This window comes from Bidens hawaiensis, unplaced genomic scaffold (assembly GCF_021521415.1).
Source record: "Bidens hawaiensis isolate Kalapana, Puna unplaced genomic scaffold, B.hawaiensis_p1.1 tig00036540_1, whole genome shotgun sequence".
In the NCBI taxonomy this organism is placed as follows: Eukaryota; Viridiplantae; Streptophyta; class Magnoliopsida; order Asterales; family Asteraceae; genus Bidens; species Bidens hawaiensis.
The window spans coordinates 79,361-99,806 of NW_027496386.1; the positions used below are offsets into that span (position 1 = coordinate 79,361).

Sequence of the window (20,446 nt, forward strand, 5' to 3'; positions counted from 1 at the left end):
TGGACGTCCGTTGGGAGGAGTCCGATTGGGAAGTCGTGGTAGGTCAGGATGGAGTGAGCCGTGAGGAGTGAGTTAGGGTTAGGGTTTGAGGATGAAGTCGTGGTAGGTCAGGACAGAGAGAGCCATGGGGAGTGAGTTAGGGTTAGGGTTTGAGGATAATACAGAGATGATGAAGGTGATGAAGATGATGATAGATTTGGACATGGTGAGTTTACAGAGTTGAAGATATGATTATTGTTATTATTATTGTTGGGATAATGATGAAAGAAAAGCCATGTAGGAAAATAAAAATATAGGTAAAAGCCATGTAAGAAAATAAAAATGCCAAGTCACCAGCCACATCAGCTAAAACTTAACCCTGTTAATTATTTTTAACGGGGGATCATAAAACAAAAAACCTTAGAAAGGTGGGACTGCCAGCGGGAAATACCAGAGGTGGGATTATTATTGGCCAATACGTTAAAGGTGGGATTATTTAAATCCAATTTTCCATGTAATTATGATTTGATGATGAAAGGGTTTTACAAATAAAATGAGATGTTATAACCCGTTTTAAAAGCTATATTAGGTTTGGTGAGGCCCATGACTCACATATTTTTTACTATAAAATTGTTTCTTAATTATAAATAATTTTTTTAAAATAGGATATTAGTTTTTAGTATGTCATATATTATAGAATTTTTTCATATCAAATATTTGGTTAGATTAATTTTTAATTAATGAGATGTTATAACCCGTTTAAGAGCTATTTGGGTTTGGTGAGACCTATACCTGTGAATTCGAGTCAAATGTATGAAAAATCTTCATTTACATATAAAGCAATCCGGTAGCTTGAGAGACTGTAAAAAATAACCAGAGAGCTTCTAAAAATTACCGTTTATATATATTATTATATATTGCTATTTTGTATTAGTCAATGTTGTAAGAGTTAGTCAGATGACAGTTTTTCTGTTTACTTGCGGCTCGGAAAGCAATGGAAAATCTAGCTTCCACTTCACTGTTTGAATAATTGTTTAATTGACCGACACAAAGGTGGGAGAAAGAAAATATTAAACTATAATATTTTATTATTACATGTATATTATATCTATACGTTTGCAGATTAATTTATTGTCAACCTTAAATATATGACTTATCACAGTATTAGTATGTAGTGATAAGCACTAAAGGGGAGATATTTTTCTATTAAGATTAACTTTAGTATTTGAATAATAAATCTTTAAACAAAATGGAACACGATTTAGATTTTTCTGATGGAATAATTCTATTCATGTAGTCTAAATTTTAATACAAAATATATTCCTAAATAGCTTTAAAAATCGTGGTACCACTTATTGAAACATGTTTTTACATGTTTTGTTTGCACTTGAATGAATAAATAAATTTGATATCTTTTCATAACATTAAGTTTGTTTGTTACACGCTTCACATAAGTCCATAAAAGTTTGAAGATGGTGAATAGAAAATCAAAAGTTTGAAGATGGTGAATAGAAAATCGTTTTCCTTTGATATTACATGAATGCGGTTTCTCATTTATGTGACATTCTTTTTATCGATTTTTCTTGACCAAATAAACTTCCACCAATATTCATTAAAATCCCCCAACATTGTTTTGAAATAGTTGCAAACCATGGCTTTTTTTTTGGAACGACAAACGAAAGCTAACATAAAATAGGAATATAGTACATGTGAATCGGACCTAGAAAGAGGCTAGTCCCCGGACCAAAAAACACGCTCTGTGAACATCCATAAGACTTATAGACAAACCCAATTACACTTTAAACCTACCTTAATCCTCCTATGTTAAAGATGGCATGCCCAACCTATTTTTATCAAAAGATAGCTCAGGTCTTTTATATCCCCCACCATGCTTTTCGCCAAAACCACCGGCCCGTTAAACACCATATCATTACGCGCATTCGACAAACCGCATCAAAAGACTGCTTCTTATTTTCCTAGGAAACTTCAAAAATTTGTTTTGATCAAGAATATCCCGAATATTAAAAGCAAAAATAGTTGACTTTACACCAAAGTGAGATAGCTTACCAAACTACCTGAGCCAAACTACACGAAACAAAAATATGCTCAATCGTCTCCTCCGCCTCTCCCCAAGCCGGACAATCAAAAGAGGCTACCACGTTTATTTGGCTCACGGAGCCATGGCTTATGATTGTTTATTTATTTCTATTCTTATTTTAATATGACACGCTACCAAAAGTATAATGATCATTTACTGGGAGATATTAGATAAAAACGTAAGAAATATTACAAAGATTTATAAAAATATATAAGTAAATTGACATAATTAAAAAGTATAATTCAGTTTTTTTATTTTAAAAAATATTTTCATTGGGACAATGAAAATATAGAATATACAATGTCATGTGTTATACACCGTGAAACAAGCGTCGTGCCAAGCAAAGTGAGCATGATAGGCTATATACTGCCATAAAGGGGCTCAAATTTGGGTGCGAGAGCGGGTGCTACTAGGAATAGCACAATCTGAGTAGCCGGAACGGGGCATGTGATTATTTGTTTTTTTTAATATTAATTATATATAACCAATCATTTTACTCACCCATCCCACAATCACATTTTACATTTCATCCTACCATACCACATGATTTTCATGTAGAATGTGAAACCCAACCCATAGTCTAGGTGGCGTTTATATAACTAAAGCACCTCTCACATTTCACACCTCTTATAACACATGCATTAATTGAAATTAATATTTATCAAACATTGTCAACAAAAAAAAGTTTTCACATCAAAAGGCAAAAAGATTAATTGATTACTTATACTATAATTAGAATATGTTAATAAATAATACATTTTCATTTTTATTTGACAGATAATGAGACAAATTCAAAAGGCATGTAAACTTTAGTATTATGTTAGAAACGAGTAAAGAAACCTTGAAGTGCTTACTTCTTGTTAAAAGGCCTTTAAAAAAAGAATGTCTGTAAAAGAAACATAAAAACATATCAGAGATAAATAGATAAACTTCTAAATTTGTCACTAACTTTTAGACCGTTTGGTTAACGTGTAGATCTTTGTTGAATTTCATGCCACTTTTAGGGGTTTGAACTTTTAGGAGATGGATGGGATAAAATCTAAAATCTTTGGTTTTATTTATTGATATTATCATTTTTTGGTTATTGTCGGTCTCAACTAAAAAATTGGCTGATAACAATCTCACATTTTATCATATTTGTTTCAAAAGGTCTGTGACTAACAAATTGCTAACGTCGTTAGTTATAGGTCGTTGGAAAAATGCTTTTGGCTGGAAAAGTATCATTTTTTGCCGGAAAACTCAACATGATTGCCCTCACCACCAACCAACCATCACCACTTGAGCACCACCAACCGATTCCGATGATGATTAATTCTAGGGTTCTGACGACCTCAATAACTAAGACTTTTACTAGAAAAAAGGTTTCTAAAGGTACGATCTAAGGTTACAAAGACGTTTGGTAAGAAAATGTTAAGTTTTCAGGAAACGTTTTGAGTTTTCGACCAAAACGCATTTCCGGTGACCTTCAACTAATGGCTTTAGTATTATGTTAGTCGCGGACCGTTAGTAACAAATATGATAAAAGGTGGGATCATTAAGCCAATTCGTTACTTTAGACCGACATCGTCCAAAAGATTATACTTGGGATTAATAAAAACCAATACACTTTTTTAGGGATCAATAATACAAAACTATGAGCCTATAGAACAAATCATGTTCAAGTATGGTCGTATCTAAAAGCTTAACTCCGTGATTTTGGCCAAGAAATAAAGAAATGATACAAAAAAATGTATATCCAAACATCCATAATATGATTAATAATATCCTAAGTTCATAAATTGTTAGAACATGATTGATTAAGCTTATGCCTTATTATTATTTGTATTTACATTTAATGCCTTTTGAATTAAGGTTGTCAGGTAGATCCGAGATGGCGTGGAACCACGTGCCGTCACCATTTACTAATTCTTAAGAGCAATACCGTTATACCGACTTGTTTAGTTCGTTAAACTATAGATATAACAAGCAAATTATTTAATCATCAAGTTGGCTATAACTATGTTCAGAAGGACATTATTGTTTTATCTGTTAAAAATAAATAAAAACAAATAATTATAGATTCTTAATTGAAGTGCAACTATTCTTTATCGGTTTAAAACTTAATAACATCTTTAAAGGGCGTGGAGGGTGTCCATGATCTGGATAGAATGGCAGCTTATTGTGGTCGATTACAGAGAGGGGAAGGGTTGTGTATGTGCGAGTGTCTGTGAAAAATGGGAGAGATCTAAACGGGTTGAGGGGGCCACGCCAACATGGTAACATGTATGAGAGGAGGAGCGGTATATAACCATTCGAGGTGTTCCAAAACTAACTAATCTCAAAATGAGATGTTTCTGTGCAGCTTCACGTTCTCTAGGTACTGCAACTCTTAACTTTGGGGTATTTTGAACTTCTTGATTTAGCGCATGTGATCAATAACGAGATATATCGGCCATTGTTAATATGGAAAGTGTCATTAACAACGTATTTGGTAGATCTTTCTTTTTCTTTTTAGTTTACCCAACAAGCATTTAATAGAAATGAATAAAAGAATACACGCAACAACACGACTAACTAAGCCTTATTGCTAGTTTGCCGGTTTTAATGGAATGATTGGTGTAATTTCTCCTTGTAATTTTGTATGTTTGTGTTGGCTCTAGCTTCTTGCTAGTTTGCCGGTTTTAATGACTTGTTTGATAAAACATGTTAATCCATTAATCTGTGACCGAATCCTTTGAAATATAGTGCAAGGTGCTCGATTTATGATTGCCCGTTATTTTCGAATTTCACAACAATATACAGAGCATAAAGTACACTACTACACTCAAAGCTGCATGCTTTATCCACCAAGTCAAGTCATTAACAAGTTAATGATGGACAAAAAGAGTGAGCCTTTAAACCTCTTTATATACAAAAAGGATTACAACAAATACGTTCACTTAATCCTCGTTAAGCTTCTTAAAACTTCCACAAAACTTAAACTGATATACAAATGTACAAAAAGTCGAATAATAGAGAAATACACGATGAGAGCTTGACAAACAACACAAAAACGCACGCACACCTCAACACTAAATTCTATGATCCACAAATCAATATATCATGTAAACTCACCAACAGTCTAACCTGTACCTCCAAAAGAATAATATGCAGCATAAAACCCTAAGCCTGAATCCACCGCCCGCCACCACCTGCCACCGCCATCACCGCCACCATCTATAAGCACTTTCAGAACCACAGATGGTTTGAGTTTAACAAACCCCATGTATTGTATCCATCTTATCTATATAAGTCTATGCGGGCGCATACCCTTTCCAAAGTGAGGTTGCATTAACCGAACATACAAACCGTTTTTCGCCATTAAAGAATCATGGGTCCCGTCTTCAACGATCCGACCCCCGTTTAGAACAACAATGTTATCAACATGTCTCATCATAGCAGCCCTATGAGCTATAAGAATGGTGGTTTTGTTTCCCATGACTAAAGTATCAAGTGCTTCTTGAACCACCCGACTGGACTCTGACTCAATTGATGAGCTGGCTTCGTCTAATAATAATATTGGTGCGTTCTTCAACACGACACGAGCGATTGCAATCCTCTGTTTCTGACCCGGGGTTAAATCCACACCCCGCATTCCCACGTGGGTATCGTACCCATGAGGTAAGTTGCTGATGAAATGATGAGCATTTGCTATTCTTGCAGCCTCTTTAACCTCCGCCTCACTGGCATTATGCCTCGCATATATGATATTTTCCCGAATTGTTGTCGAAAATATTATCGGTTCTTGTTGAACTAGACCAAGGTGATTTCTCAACCATCTCAAATTAAACTGCTTTAAATCCCGTCCGTCTAACATCACTTGACCCGCAACCGGATCATAAAACCGTTCAATCAATGATATTATTGTGCTTTTCCCAGATCCCGAAACCCCAACAACCGCCACTGTTTGACCACCGCTAACTTTGAGACTGAAATTACTCAGTACAAGAATCTCAGGTCGTGTCGGGTAAGAAAAGTCAACGTTTTTCAACTCAATGCTTCCATAAACATTTGGAGGTTTTAAAGCCAAAGTATCGTCGGGCTCAATTTTCGGTACTCGATCGATTATCTCAAAAACAGAGATTAAAGATTTTCTTCTTTTGAGAATATACGGAGCTAAACCAAAGGGTTCCACAAGTGCAAAAGCGGCAAAAGAAAATACCATGAATTCTTTGAGGGCGGTTGGTAGATCCATATAATTGTTTTTGACGCAAAGGCCCGTGTACCATAAAAGAACAGCATTGCAAGCAAATAGAAGAAACTGAGAAAACCCGAATGCAAAACCGATAGCCATCCCGTGAAAGAAACTTTTATAAAATATCTTGCTTAACTGTAATCTGTAAAGCTCCATAACTTTGTTACCAGCACAGAATGCAACAACAGTGTAGATATTTCTAACTGCATCTTCAAGAACTAATGATGCTTTCCTGTGCATTTCTTGTATTCCTTTTGAAAATCCAGCAAGCCATAATTTCTGTAAAAATTCAAGATTTTTTAAGGTGTGTTGTAAAGTACTTAACTTTTAAAGATTAGTTTGAACAAAAAATATAACCTGAGCAATGGCAGAAAGAGTAAGAACTGGTAGAGTGGCTAAAGCTACAAGAGCCAATCGCCAATGTAGAAGCATTCCTATTAATATTGCAACGATAACTGCTGAGCTGTCTTGAATTAAAATAGAAAGTCGGTTACTAAAAGCTGCTCTAACGAATGTTGCATCATTTGCTAATCGCATTGACAGCGTGTCAGCGCTGTTTTCTTCTTCATCAAACCATCCAACTTCATTTCTTAACATCGCTGTACACAAATAAAAATCTAATTACATTCCGGTTGTATTGATTAGTTATATAATCAAAGGTCTGACCCATTTGATATGTAATATGCTTCCTTATGAACTATTTATTTAATTTGGCACATTTGATAGATTAGAGATTTGACAAACTAACCCAAAATCGATATTGATTATTATAGAAATTACTAACCAGAAAACATCATTCTTCTCACACGTTCAGTCATCTTTTCTCCCATAATACCGAAGTAAAAATGCTGCAAAAAGTTTGCAATTACAGTCACAACACCCATGCAGGCAATGATTAAGCACCACTTGTCCACGTCATCACGTATGTTAACGTGTCTGTCGATTTCATTTCTGTAATATGCTGTCACTATTAGGGCAATCACATAAGCAAGAAGTGGGTTAAACGAGCCAAATATTGCAGCACCCGTACTTCCTAAAACAGCATAAAGCCATTCAGCCAAACTCAACTCTATAAGTCTCCATATTGATGGTTCTTTTTTCTTTTGTTTTTCTTTTACTGTTACTGGTTGAACCTTAATTGGTTTTTCAGTAAGCTGGGAATTTGGTCGACTAAAAGTTTGTGAATGCGAGCGTTCACTTTGGGGATCAGACGTCAAAAGTGGTGATATTGGTGACTCGGGATTAGACCCGTTAGATGTTTGTCTGCGGATAGCATGAATATCAAGTTTTGGTAATTCTGGTAAACGTTTTTCAAAACTATCTTGTCTTTTTATTGCCGGTTCTTTGTCTGTTCCATCTAAAGGCAAACCGTTCTCCTTTTCAGCAGGACTTGGATTTCTTGGTGATTCATGGGACCCATAGGCGGAATCGTTAGGCCTTGACGCATGCAAGTTTGAAGCTCGTTGAAGCGATGGCGATTTGGCAAATTTAGGAGATGATGGTTCTTGAAAATTTTGACTTTCTGAAGAATCTTTTTCAATTTGCAAAGCTGCAGTCTCGTTGTAGTAGGTCCTTGCTGGCATCCTACAACAAAAATAAATTTGTTTAGTCAAATAATAAAGTTGAGCTAAAGGTGGTCAAACCTAAAGTTTGAAAAGCCAACCTTCTAGGGAGTTTAGCTGCTTCTTCACATCTTAAAAGTTCTGCATAAAGGCCATCAGAGGCTATTAACTCATCATGTGTTCCAATCTCCATTAACTGACCATCTTCCATGACAGCAATGAAATCAGCATTCTTTATAAGAGAAAGCCGGCGAGCGATTATAATCGTTGATCTGCCTAACATCAAGAGATCCAACGCCTCCTGAACCGATCTTTCAGCTTCAAAATCTAGTCCACCAGTGACCTCATCAAGAAGAAGAATAGACGGGTTTGAAAGCACAGCCCTAGCAACCGAAAGCCTTATCTTTTGCTCTTCTGTTAATGATAAACCCGCCCTACCAACCTGAAATGTAAGAAGATATTTTTTTTTCTTAAAAAAAGATTTTTAAAATAAATAAAGATAACCCACGTTGAAATTCTACCTGTGTGTCATATCCTTTCTCGAGTGAGGTGATAAATGTATGCGCATGAGCGATTTTAGCAGCATCTTCAATTTGAAGTTGTGTGGCGTCTCTGCCATAAGCAATGTTATCCCTGATACTCAGGCTTAATAGTGCAGGTTCCTGAGTCACTAACCCAATTTGGCTTCTTAACCATTCTAATTTCAGGTTTTTAATATTCTGGCCGTCCAGAAGAACTTCACCTGAATAAGACAAAAAACAAAAAAGAAAAAAAAAGATTAAGATGATAAATAGTTTCAGGAAAAAAATAGAGATGAAGTTTAATTAATACCTAAAGTGGGATCATAGAACCGTTCCATAAGGGGTATGATGCTACTTTTACCAGAGCCGTTTCTGCCCACAAGTGCCACTGTTTTTTTGGCCGGAACAGTTAGGTAAAATCCACTTAAAATAGGAATTTCGGGACGAGACAGATAACTGAAATACACGTTTCGAAACTCGATGTTCCCTTGCACAGTAGAGAGAGTGTCTCCATTATGATCAACGGCTGAAGATGAACGACTAATCATTTCAAAAAGTCGATATGCAGCGATTCTTCCTTGCTCAAATGAATAGAAGTTGGTTGCAGCTTGATTGAGTCCACTGTGAAAACCAAATGGCATTGTAGGAAATCATATTCTTAGTTAACAGTATGATTACAATAATGTGTATGCTTTCAAAAAAATGCTTACAGGCCACTTAAAATGATAGCAAACAAAGCGGTTATAATTTCTCCACCGTGAGCTTTTCTGTGTGTAACCAAAAACCTTCCAACATAAAGCTGCAAAGCACAAGAGCAAATTGCAAGCCCATATGTGAATCCAAGCCCAAGTCCTTGCACAAGACTAATTAATATACCATATCTTAATGTAGCTTGTAGTGAATTTGCATAAGAATACTTTGCTAATGTTTCATTTGTAAAAGCATATAATGTCCTAACAAAAGAAATTGCCTGCGAAATTAAAAGTACTACTGCATTAATCAATCGGAAAGGCAAAAGGGCAAAACGCTAAAAAGGAAAATAAAGTAACCTGTTCAGCAACACTTGCTGCTTCAGCATATGCATCTTGAATATTCTCAGCAAGCCTATGAAGAAATATATTTGATATTCCTCCTGCAGCCACAATGAATGGGCCAGTGGCTAAAGTGATGAGTGCGATTTGCCAACAGTTTATGAATCCAATTGCAAGGCCACTAAAGAATGTAGCCATGTTATGAATATAATTTCCAACCTGCAGCAATCAAACTAATCAGATATAAGCAAAATATTGGTGAAAAATTGAGAACTTGTTACTATTAAACTTACTTTTTCACTTAGTGCTGACTGGATAAGCAATACATCACTCAATACTTGGCTCACAATGTCTCCATTATTCCCATAAGTGTCAAAGAAGCTCATATCTTGATTAAGTAATACTTGCACATATTTTGACCTGATAACAGCAGTCTGCCTTTCTCCAGTAAGAATCCAACATGAAACCTCTAAGTGCAAAAACATATATAATAAAGAAAATGTTAGCTGATAAAGAGTCAAAAGTGAAAAAGAAAAGAGAAATGAAAGTATTCAATTAAGCTATTTACCTATCCAACCAGCAGCAAAAACACCACCAGCAATATAGACAAGGATGAGAGCAAGCTGCAAATATTGTGAAAAAAAACATCACTTGATTGGAAGATAATCCACGCTTCAAGGAGAAACATCAATATAAATGAACATAAGCTTATAAAAGAATGTTGCAACTGATAAATCAGCTCACAACAATCCATATAATAGGCTAAAAGATAAACATCAAATCGTTTACCAATACTATTACCTTAAGTAGGATGTGAACCACTAAATGATATAAATTGATAAACAAAGTTTAGCATCAATAAAGATTACTATGAACACTGCAGTGCTTTCTTTGCAGATGGTCATTTAAGTACCCAAACAAATTGAAGGTTATACTATTCTTAATGGATTTACATATGTTTCTCTAATAACAAAATAAATGTATTTGACATCAATACACCTGGCATATTCTATATAGAGAAACTCAGCCTGAATACTATGTCAAAGGGTAGATAACCGACGGTTTGAAATGCACAGAAGCCATGCATCATGTAGGGACCTCACCATAAGAACCAATACTAACAAGTTAACTAATACGGTTCTATTTGGACTTCCCAATACTGATAACTTGTAATTAAGAATTGTAAGCTCGAGATCACAAATGTCATTATCTCACTATTAAAATAGATAGCTACAATGTAGAGATGAGTAATAGAAACCATGTCACAATTAAGATCATTTGAAGTTGGAAGGTTAATATTCATTCTTGTAGTATGGTTTAGAAAGATAGCGTATAATGGCAACACTGGTTAATTTAGTCATGGGAAACTTTACATGCATTGAAATTAGATACAGTGTTAGCAGGCATTGTATTTAATTCCAATACCTGTAAACTATTAAACTCTCACACGACTAATTTGCCAATTGTTATATGACTCATTACACTGCTATCATTTTAAGCAATACTGCAGCAAAAAAACTCAACCTACAGCTTTCAAGTAATCCCAAATTAAACACAATTGGCATCACTCGTTACTCGAGATTCCATCTCTACATTGCTGCTACTAATCTTAAAAGCGAGATCATGCTAATTCGCCATCACCAGTCCACAACTCCTAACTAACTAAACTTCAAATTCAGTTACAACAAACCTAACTAACTAACTAACTAACTAACAAATTCAAATTAACTTGCCTCTTTAAACCTATGAAACAACACATCCGCATCCTCCTGACCGCGCCCGAGCATCTGCACAATCTTCGCAAAGTAATGAAGATAAATCACCAAGGCCGTCCCATGCGCCGCGGCTGCAACCGATCCGACAACCATAAGCGCCCAATCGAGCCTATCCGCACACACGAACAGTTTCGAGAACGGCACGGCAGCGGGAGGCGGTTCGATCTCCTCAGTCTCCTCCATCTCATCCTCAGCTTCAACAGCCACGGCGTCGGTACTTGCTTCCATGTACGGCGACGGTGACTCCGGCGGCTCTGATACCTCCGACACCGGTGTTAGAGGTTGTATGTGCGGTGGGGACCACCCGAACAAACCTCTGGATACCATCATAATAATAATAATAATAATAATAATAATATAATAATAATATGAATTTACAAACCCTAGGAAAAAGTTGTTAAGAGTGATTAAAAGAGTAATAAAACCCTAAAAATGATCATTGGATGTGCAATTGAATGGCCGAATTGTGGATTGGTGTTGAAGATTATGAGGTTTTTGATGGTCTTCAACTGAGAGAAAGCTAGTGAGTCCGAGTTGGTGACTCGGTCAAATAAGGCGTGAAATGAGAGAGTTGACTCGGAATCGCAGGTTTCTTATTGGTTTTTTTTTTTATAAATTGGGTGTTGTCATAAATGGTCCTTAAGTTTATTATTTGTTGTGTAGTGAACTGTTTATGAGTTGAGACAGGGTGGGCTCGAACTCGAAACTAAACAAGGTAGCTTGATTAGGCTATAGCTTGATTTTGAAGTTAAGTGAGCCTAAGATCAAGGTAACAACTCGAGCCATGATCCGAGCCGATCTTGGGTCGAGTTTCGGTCGATTACAAAAATGAGCCAACTTTACTAATGTCGTTTGGGACGTTTGTTTGAGGTGAATTAGATAGCCCAACTAAATTCTCGACATCAACTGAATCTTCATACCTCAATCTAACATTATAATGTTACCCTAAGTTAATATTTTAAATTAAAATTTCGCTTCTAAATTGACCGAGTTCTCTCACCGCTCATGAGTGCTCTTAGCCACTACTCGAGATAGAATGGTTCGAACATTACATATCCACAAACTCATTCGTTTCTGGTGGAATTTAAAAAGTGTTTTTTTCTTGATATCAAAGCATGCTCTTGTTTATATTGTTAAAGTGAAATTTCGTTCTCATGCGAGATAAAACTTTAAGCGTGTTAGAAATCCGATTAATATATTCTATTATATGCAACTCAGTTTATAAAGATACATATGAAATTTTATAAAGATACATATGAAATTACAAACAAAATACATAGCAAAACAAATTAGACGTTGTCATCTAGTGGAAAAATCCCATGCCACGTCGATATCAACTAATTGAATAGTCATGTCAACGATTGCTACTATCGATGTCTGTTATCAAACTTACAAAAAACATTGAGTTAAATAAAGATATTTGAACAACACAAAAACATTTAAAAACATTTAAAAGAAACACTAATATAAGAGCCTAAGCAAATGAACTAATATGCATACCTAGTTGATTGTAATATTTTTATATGTATAGTCAAATTTAATGAAATAACTATCTATGATACACTTCCATAAACTAAAAATAGCATAAAAATTATAACAAAAAAAACTCGAGGTGTAATACTAAAAATTTGAAATTTAAGGGGTGTGTTATGAAACTATTATTGGTATGGGAAGAATGGACGTACAGGTGTATCATTCCAGTCCTCGAGGACAGCTGTCGAGTAGTTATTGGGTAACGGGATTAGCAAAAAGTGTATCGAGACCAGAAATTTTCATCGTATTTGTTTTTTTTATTTTTATATTTAGTTTTTATTTTATTAAAAAATAAAAAAAGTGGAGTGTGATGATTGAAGGTGCCAGTCCATTTTATCTGTTGCATTTGCCCTTTTATGGTCCATGACACCATCATTCATTTCCTACTCAAGAAACATATTCATGTATTTATTAAAAACAGAAGAAAAAGATATATATGATTACTTAAAAGTTAAAAGGTCTGTATTTTATAAAATGGTTTTGAAAAATTGTAACTATTTTCCTTTCACACATGTTGTTGATCTATATGTTTTGAAAAAGAGCTAGTTTATTAGGTCAACAAAAAAATATCAACCTGCTATCCATGTCAGATTGCAAGCGTAAGGCAATAAAAATGTATGCATGAACATACTTGTTTATGGGATTTTGGGTGCCCAGTCGAGTACTTAAAAACAAGTCATTATATATGGTTTGTTCACCTAAAGATCGATAAATATTTTGATAAGTTATTTGTTATTGCTTTAAAATTTTAGTATGTAGGTTTGTAAAGTTCACGAGTTAATGGACTTTAATATGCTATGAGTTTTATTAAAAAGGTCTTTATAAAAAAACAATGTTAGCTTTTTATGATATGATTTATTGAAATTTAAAGAAATATTCATATGCTTATATAACATAAAATAAAAAAGAGAAAGAAAAATACATATCTAACTTGTAAATTTACCTGAAAACAGCATAAACCAAATAAAGAAAACTTTGGTCCAATTAACTATTTTTATGATACTTTTTGGATATTATTTCCAAACAAAAACGTGGCCTTTTTTTAAATTAAATTAATGTTTGGTGCAGAAAACTACATTTCAATATTGAGCCAATATATTGAACCTTATATGCCGTGAGTTGTCGTTTTTATTTTTTAACTACTTTGACTCGATACTTTTCTCGTTCAGCTAACGAATCTCACGCAAAATGCGACCGCTAGGATCCAAGTTAGTGAGTTACTAAATACTTTATTGTAATAACTTTTACTATATACTTTTAAATATATACAAAGGTCCATTTCGATTACTTTTAGGCATCTATACATTTTTTTTTCATGTTATTCAATTTTCAAGTGTGATTTGTAAACAGTTGATTAGGTTGAATTTGGCTTCTTCCATTTGTCATTTGTGTTTTATTTTGACTTGTTTTGGGTTCCTAAACAAACAACTTTTTATGTAGTATAATGTAGTGGTATACCAGAAAAAAAAATTCACAAAATAAAGATACATAAACTATACATTTATACGATAATATATAATAGCAAGTTTTTATCTTTATCTCTATAAACCATGAGAAATAAGTTCGTAAATCATCTACCACGTTTTAAGTTCGTCTTTTGTTTATGATATCTTATGTCCGATTTATCATTCGTGTTTACTTTATAATTATATTTTCAACAACAATTTTTAAGGCCCAAACATCACCTAACCTTGCAGTACATATAACGTTATCTTTAGGAGTAGGTTTGTTCATAATTCAACTAACCTTAATCTCTCTTAGCAGATTAATTGAATGTGAAGACGAAAGTAGTGCGACATGGTGAAGGTGACAAGCTTAACCAAACCCAAGCTTACAGAATCAAGCTCAATCTTGGCTTGAGCATGGTTTTTAATTCAACTATATTTAGTTATAACCAAAATTTGTATATAACCCAAACATATAATTTATTATTTTTATTATAATGTTATAGAAATAAGAAAAATTACATAAACAATTAAACATAGCTTAATATACTGATAGGTGAAGTATGACATGAGCATGTTTATTAAATGACTACGAATATAAGCTCCAAGTCATTTAAAGGAGACTTGATTAGAGTTTTTAGCAAAGCTCATCTCAAGTACCAAACAAACACCTCAGCTTGATTACATGTTTTATCGCGACGACAGTGTTTACGGCAGACATTAGATAGGTTGACAAACGATGACTGTGAGTAGCAATAACCTATTTGAACCAATTACATTCATGCAAGTTTCTGGCACATTAATAAGCAGACATATCAATCTACTTAACAAAGAAGAAAAAATTTGATTTCACTTATGGGTGACTCTTGAAAAAAAAAGGCATACATGCATTGGAGGTTTTAAAACTCTCAAAAATAGAGACAGCAACTCCAACTATTAAAATATGATCCATCAATATCTTTGATCAAACATAAGAAACTTTAAACTCTATTCCAGACAACAAAACTAACAAAAGTATCGAAAATGACAATACAGGTTTTGAAATGCAATAAAGCTTTAACTTAGATGATTCCAATCTTGTTAGCAACATCCAACGCATCATAATCCGGAGTCAACCGCACGTATGCTTTCTTCGTTCCATCAGGCCTACATTACATTCAAACAAAATATAAACATATGTATTCTCAAAACACAATAACCAAAAACAAATTAAGTCGATAAATGGCAAAAAAAACCTGATCAAGGTGTTGACTTTCTTTGTCTGGATGTCATACATCTTCTTGACTGCAGCTTTGATCTTCTTCTTGTCAGCACGGATGTCAACGATGAAGACAAGAGTGTTGTTGTCTTCAATCTTCTTCATTGCGGATTCAGTAGTCAAAGGGTATTTAAGGATCTGGTAATGATCCAACTTGTTTCTTGGTGGGGCGCTGATACGGGGATACTTTGGGTTCCTGTCTGTCTTCAATGTCCTTGGGCGGTGGAAGGTGACCTTGGTTCGGATCTTCTTTGCCTTCTTCTTAAAGGTTGAACCGGTTTTCACAGCCTTAGCTGCCTTCAAAGCCTGAGACTTTGCATCTGCTTTCTTTGTGTTATCAGCTATAAAAAAAAGAAAACAGTTTAATGTTTCGGAAAAAGTAGGAAAAGTCACATAATGAGTAATTAAATACGAAAAACCAAATGAAAAAAGAACTGAAAATGAGTTATCTAATCAAGACCTAGGTTCTTAAGATTTTATCTCTTCAAGAAAGAGATGAATATTATGACCAAAACAGCCAAACAATTTGAATAAACGATCAAAATCTAATGCACGCTAGCACGCTACTATCAAAATTTCAAGAAATAGCTAATTCTGATAGCGTAAATGGTTCTACAAAGATTCTATGCAAAATCCAAATAAGAACACTTATAACCATAACAACAAAACAAACTATCTAAACTCCGCACTCTTACAAGAATAATTTCAAAGAGTAGTTTCTGGTAGAATAACCAGTTGTAACAACATCACATGCAATATCAAAATAAAATTAAATTAAAAAAAAAACGAAGCAGCAGACATGCTTGGAATGAAATCACGAAAACATACTGATACAAAAAAAAACAAAACCAAATAGTACCAATACCAAAAACATGAAAAATAAATAATAGTACAGCTGTATAGGTACCGATTGTGTTCAGTCGGTACCAGGCTACTAGTTTAGAGCAGTTACCGGTATTTGGTAAAAAAATGCTCATCAGTCATCCCTAACAAATGATTCTTTGACTAAGTAAACTATATGAACACAATATGCCATTAAAAATTCAAGTTAATATTCTATTAATTTATGTAAATACATCTACAATTGCCAAAACACATTTTCAACAATTAACATCCCTTCAAAATCAAGCTAAGTTAGCTTCATAACACCTAAATTATTGTAGCTAACCAATGGCCTTAAACTAACAGGTAAATTGCACTTAATATATTCATTACTCACTAGCTAAACATATCTACACATATACAAACCAAACAATATTTTAATTAAATAGAATTGCAAACCTTTAGGCGCCATTGCAAAGAGAAGCTACTCCAATAAGCAAATAACTGAAACCAAATGAATTGATTAATTAGAACTAGAACATAATCAATCCGTATCTTAAGATTTGTGAACCAGATTGAAACGAACAACAAATAGGGCGGAACATACCCTGGAAAACGGTGGCGCGGCAGCAGCTAGGGTTTGTGAGAGGAGATTTATATAGCTAACAAAACAAAAATAATTGTTTCAATGGGCCAAAGGGTTTCACTATCTACACCCGATCCAAATACCCAATAGGGTGGGTATAAGCCCATTTATTTAAGGGAAAATAAAAAAAGCTATTTTAGGTAAAAAAAAATAGGTTTCAATTTTACGATATTCTCATGATCCTCATACCTAAAACATATATGAGTAATGAGTTCACTATATACTGGGGATGAGTATTTAATTCCTATAACTATTCTATATAATTTCTTTTAACGACCAACAAAGCTCGGCCACCTAGGTACACCTATTGGCAAAATGTCACATTCGGCCGCGATCGCATACAAGGGTAGTGACCTAGCCTGACTCCAATTCAAGGGGAAACCCACCGTTGGAAGTCTCATTATGGTAAAATCCCTGACTTGACAATGACATTTTGTCACTGACGAGACTTGAACTCACGACCTCCTATAAAAAAAGTCATGAAGTTATCATTGGACCAAGTGGAAGGATAAGAAGTACTTAATGTAAAAAAGAAAAAAAAAATTATTTAAATGAATAAAGATAAATAGATAAATATAAAGAATGAGGTGTGAGTTTTTTTTTAAGATATTTCAGTTTTTAGGGATAAAGTTATTTAAATTATAAGGATGCGGAAGCTACCGTGAATGCTTTTAACGCATTTTTAAGTTAACAAATATACAAAAAACATACTCTCGTGATTCTCAGTTTAACCGAACAGTTAACCATGAGATAAATTTCTATAATCAAGCTTCTTTAGCTCCATATTTCAATTGATCCAATACGGATGGCGGTCTAGATGGTATGACTCCGAACCCAACTACAAGGATTGCACTCCGGATCTCATGAGTCATGACTTGTCCACATGACTTGTCCAATACAACCGTCGATGAGACGAATAACAGTGATCGATGCATAAATCATTGCAGACCCTCTGTGGATTATAAATAGAACTCCGACCACAAAAAAAACATTCACTACACCATTCACATTCACTCTTAGTACACACATAAGATTGGTTTTGGTTCTAAACCATCCAAGTGTAGTAGTCTCTCCATTGATTCGAGTATCTCCGGATACCCCGTTTCAACACAACAGTCATGGACCATACGTAGGAGAAGAAGGCAGGTTATGTGACATGGTTTCGTCGGTTTTTGGCCTTAAAACTCCCAAGGTTCATGGTGTCCAGGCATTTCAAAGCATTGGTGTCTCTGACTGAAAACACAAATCTCAATTTTGAACAACATAACACAACCATCACATTACATGTAGGTAGTCAATACAAAGATGATTTTACAACATGTTGACCCGGCTTAAAAAGTTGCCAAACCAAAGCACATAAATTAACTGCATACCAAATTATTGTCAGACAAAACCTCAAGACACATAACAAGAACATCCGAAACACAAGCACCAAATTCTCTCTCTGACTAACACATCATTAAAAGAACTTGAACACTGTACACTTGTGTCTAACGAAACTATCTGTCTTTCCAACAATATGTTGTATAACTACAGAGATGAAAAGACAAACTCAAGGCCTGCCGCCTCTGTTTCTTCGAGAAGAAACTACAGTCCAGCCATCTGCATCCACCGTTGGTGCTGCCACTGGTGCTCGTGGTGGCTGGCTAACAGTCGCATCTGAGACGTTTGAAGACGGATCAAGTTCATCTGCCGTCTCCATTGATACATCCCCTGAACTTGATGCTGAATCTGAATCAGAATCCGAATCATCTTCACCACCATTCACAACCTAACATGTTACACATAAAAATTATTTTCGTAAATGTGAAAACTATTTACTTATTTATAGGAAAAATCAAACGTGGGTCTTAAAACGAATTGGACAAAATACCTGTATGTGTTGATTGGAAGCAGGTTTTGATTGCCTTAGGCGTCCGATGGAGGCAAAGTTACCTTCCAAACACTCTTCATGCATGATCATTAAGTTATCAGCTATCTAATTACAACATAAAAAAGATGAAAAATGTTAAAACGGTATAATCAAGAGCTCAAGAAACACATGTAAACAATCAGTTAAACAGAAGTGTGTTACCTCCTCAATGCTACCATCATCAATCTCGGTATTAAGAGAGAGCATAAAATCATCAAGTAAATTCTCCAATTCATCAACATATAATCCCTCTAACAAAATAGACAGATAAAATATAAGTCACAAAACAGAGGCATGTAACACTAGTAGGGGTGTGCGCGGTGAAATGTGGTGCGGGCTAAAACCGAACTGAAAACCAAATTTACGGTTCATTGATCGTTCAAAACCAATCGGTTCCGATTTCTTTGGTTTTCGATTTCTGTATCGATTTGGTTATGTATTCGGTTTTGCCAATCGGACAAAAAAATTGACCCAAGAGATTGCTATTGTGCCTAGAATATTAACAGCTAATAAAAGATGGTTACATTCAAAATTAAAGATAAAATGTCATAAAAATAACATTTAGTCATTTGTAGGTTCGGGTTTAATGGTTAAGGTTCGGTTATGGTTTTCTCGGATTTTTTTTTTTTTGGTTATTTCTGTTCTTCACAAAACACAAAACCAAACCAAAACAAAACCAATATTTTGGTTATTACTAAAGTTCAAAACCGAACCACCAGTTTCTAATTCAGTTTGGGTTTTTCGGTTTCCTGCACACCCCTGAACACTAGTGTCAATAATAATTTGAATATAAAGATAATACTTTCAAACAAATAAAAACATTTTAAAATTGAGCTAATTACCAGAAGGTCTGATTAGCCATTGATAGACATCAAGAGTAAGCTGCTGTGCTTTCTGACGGGTGTCACGTCCACCCCATTCGTTCTGAATAGCCATCTGCAGTGCACTCCATCTACCCAGAAGCAACTCAATACCTTCTCTTAGCTCATTACCAGCCTCCGCCGTCAGCTGACCTGGCACCACCATTGCCAATTACCCTACAAAACCCACCCAACCTTTTGTTATTATTGTTGAATGAATCATATCACAAAATCACATAAAACTGACAAATTAATTTATTTGGAGAATTTGATTAGATGACATAAACAAAGGGTTGTAGATAATAGGAAGTGATTTACCGATGGTAATAATAATAATAAGCGGCTGCTGTGGCCAAAGTAAAGTAAAGTAAAGAAAAGAAAGGTGGAACTGAGAGTTATTATTATATATTATTATATTTTTTCAGATGTAAACAAGGGCATGCCCAAAACCATCGTGCATCGACCAAAACATGTCTGTATTTACTCCGTCGACAATATTAATCATACCCCCTTGTATTTAACATATCGTAGCGAACATCTGGGTCGAAATCAACATCAGGAGGTCGATTACTGTTGATTTTAACCCAGATGTTCGACCTCCTGGAAATGTGGGATATTCGACCTCTTGATGTTGATTTCGACCCAGATGTTCGCTACGATATAAAAGAAACGATTTTTAATTTTTTCTGTACAATTCAGTTTCAGGGAATTACCTTGACTATTTTACAATTGAATTCCACCATATGGAAAAGTTTAGGAAATGTCTAGAAACTAAATATGAGGGGGGGTAC

General features: G+C 34.7%; 3 protein-coding genes across 5 annotated transcripts; all 3 read right to left on the minus strand.

Annotated features, from left to right (window-relative positions):
• Positions 1-4,927: 4,927 nt before the first annotated feature.
• On the minus strand, positions 4,928-10,894 carry LOC143588612 (ABC transporter B family member 6-like). 2 transcript variants are annotated; one of them, XM_077069569.1, is made up of 10 exons: positions 9,973-10,894; positions 9,698-9,873; positions 9,423-9,623; positions 9,084-9,343; positions 8,684-8,994; positions 8,374-8,594; positions 7,954-8,294; positions 7,075-7,874; positions 6,648-6,889; positions 4,928-6,569 (listed from the first exon to the last, which is right to left on the minus strand). In XM_077069569.1, exons 2-10 carry the CDS (start codon positions 9,788-9,790, stop codon positions 5,340-5,342), a joined length of 3,699 nt encoding a protein of 1,232 aa, XP_076925684.1. In that variant the 5' UTR covers positions 9,791-9,873; positions 9,973-10,894; the 3' UTR covers positions 4,928-5,339. The 2 variants fall into 2 exon arrangements, with proteins under 2 accessions (XP_076925684.1, XP_076925683.1); XM_077069568.1 differs by having other exon boundaries at positions 9,698-10,894.
• A 4,139-nt stretch (positions 10,895-15,033) lies between these two features.
• On the minus strand, positions 15,034-16,918 carry LOC143588621 (large ribosomal subunit protein uL23-like). The gene is made up of 4 exons (XM_077069577.1): positions 16,845-16,918; positions 16,697-16,741; positions 15,393-15,756; positions 15,034-15,303 (listed from the first exon to the last, which is right to left on the minus strand). Exons 2-4 carry the CDS (start codon positions 16,707-16,709, stop codon positions 15,219-15,221), a joined length of 462 nt encoding a protein of 153 aa, XP_076925692.1. The 5' UTR covers positions 16,710-16,741; positions 16,845-16,918; the 3' UTR covers positions 15,034-15,218.
• Positions 16,919-18,135: 1,217 nt separating this feature from the next.
• On the minus strand, positions 18,136-19,995 carry LOC143588615 (uncharacterized). Of its 2 annotated transcripts, XM_077069572.1 has the most exons (5): positions 19,974-19,995; positions 19,638-19,832; positions 18,958-19,046; positions 18,757-18,861; positions 18,136-18,654 (listed from the first exon to the last, which is right to left on the minus strand). In XM_077069572.1, exons 2-5 carry the CDS (start codon positions 19,819-19,821, stop codon positions 18,436-18,438), a joined length of 597 nt encoding a protein of 198 aa, XP_076925687.1. In that variant the 5' UTR covers positions 19,822-19,832; positions 19,974-19,995; the 3' UTR covers positions 18,136-18,435. The 2 variants fall into 2 exon arrangements, with proteins under 2 accessions (XP_076925687.1, XP_076925686.1); XM_077069571.1 differs by lacking the exon at positions 19,974-19,995 and having other exon boundaries at positions 19,638-19,868.
• Positions 19,996-20,446: the final 451 nt, after the last annotated feature.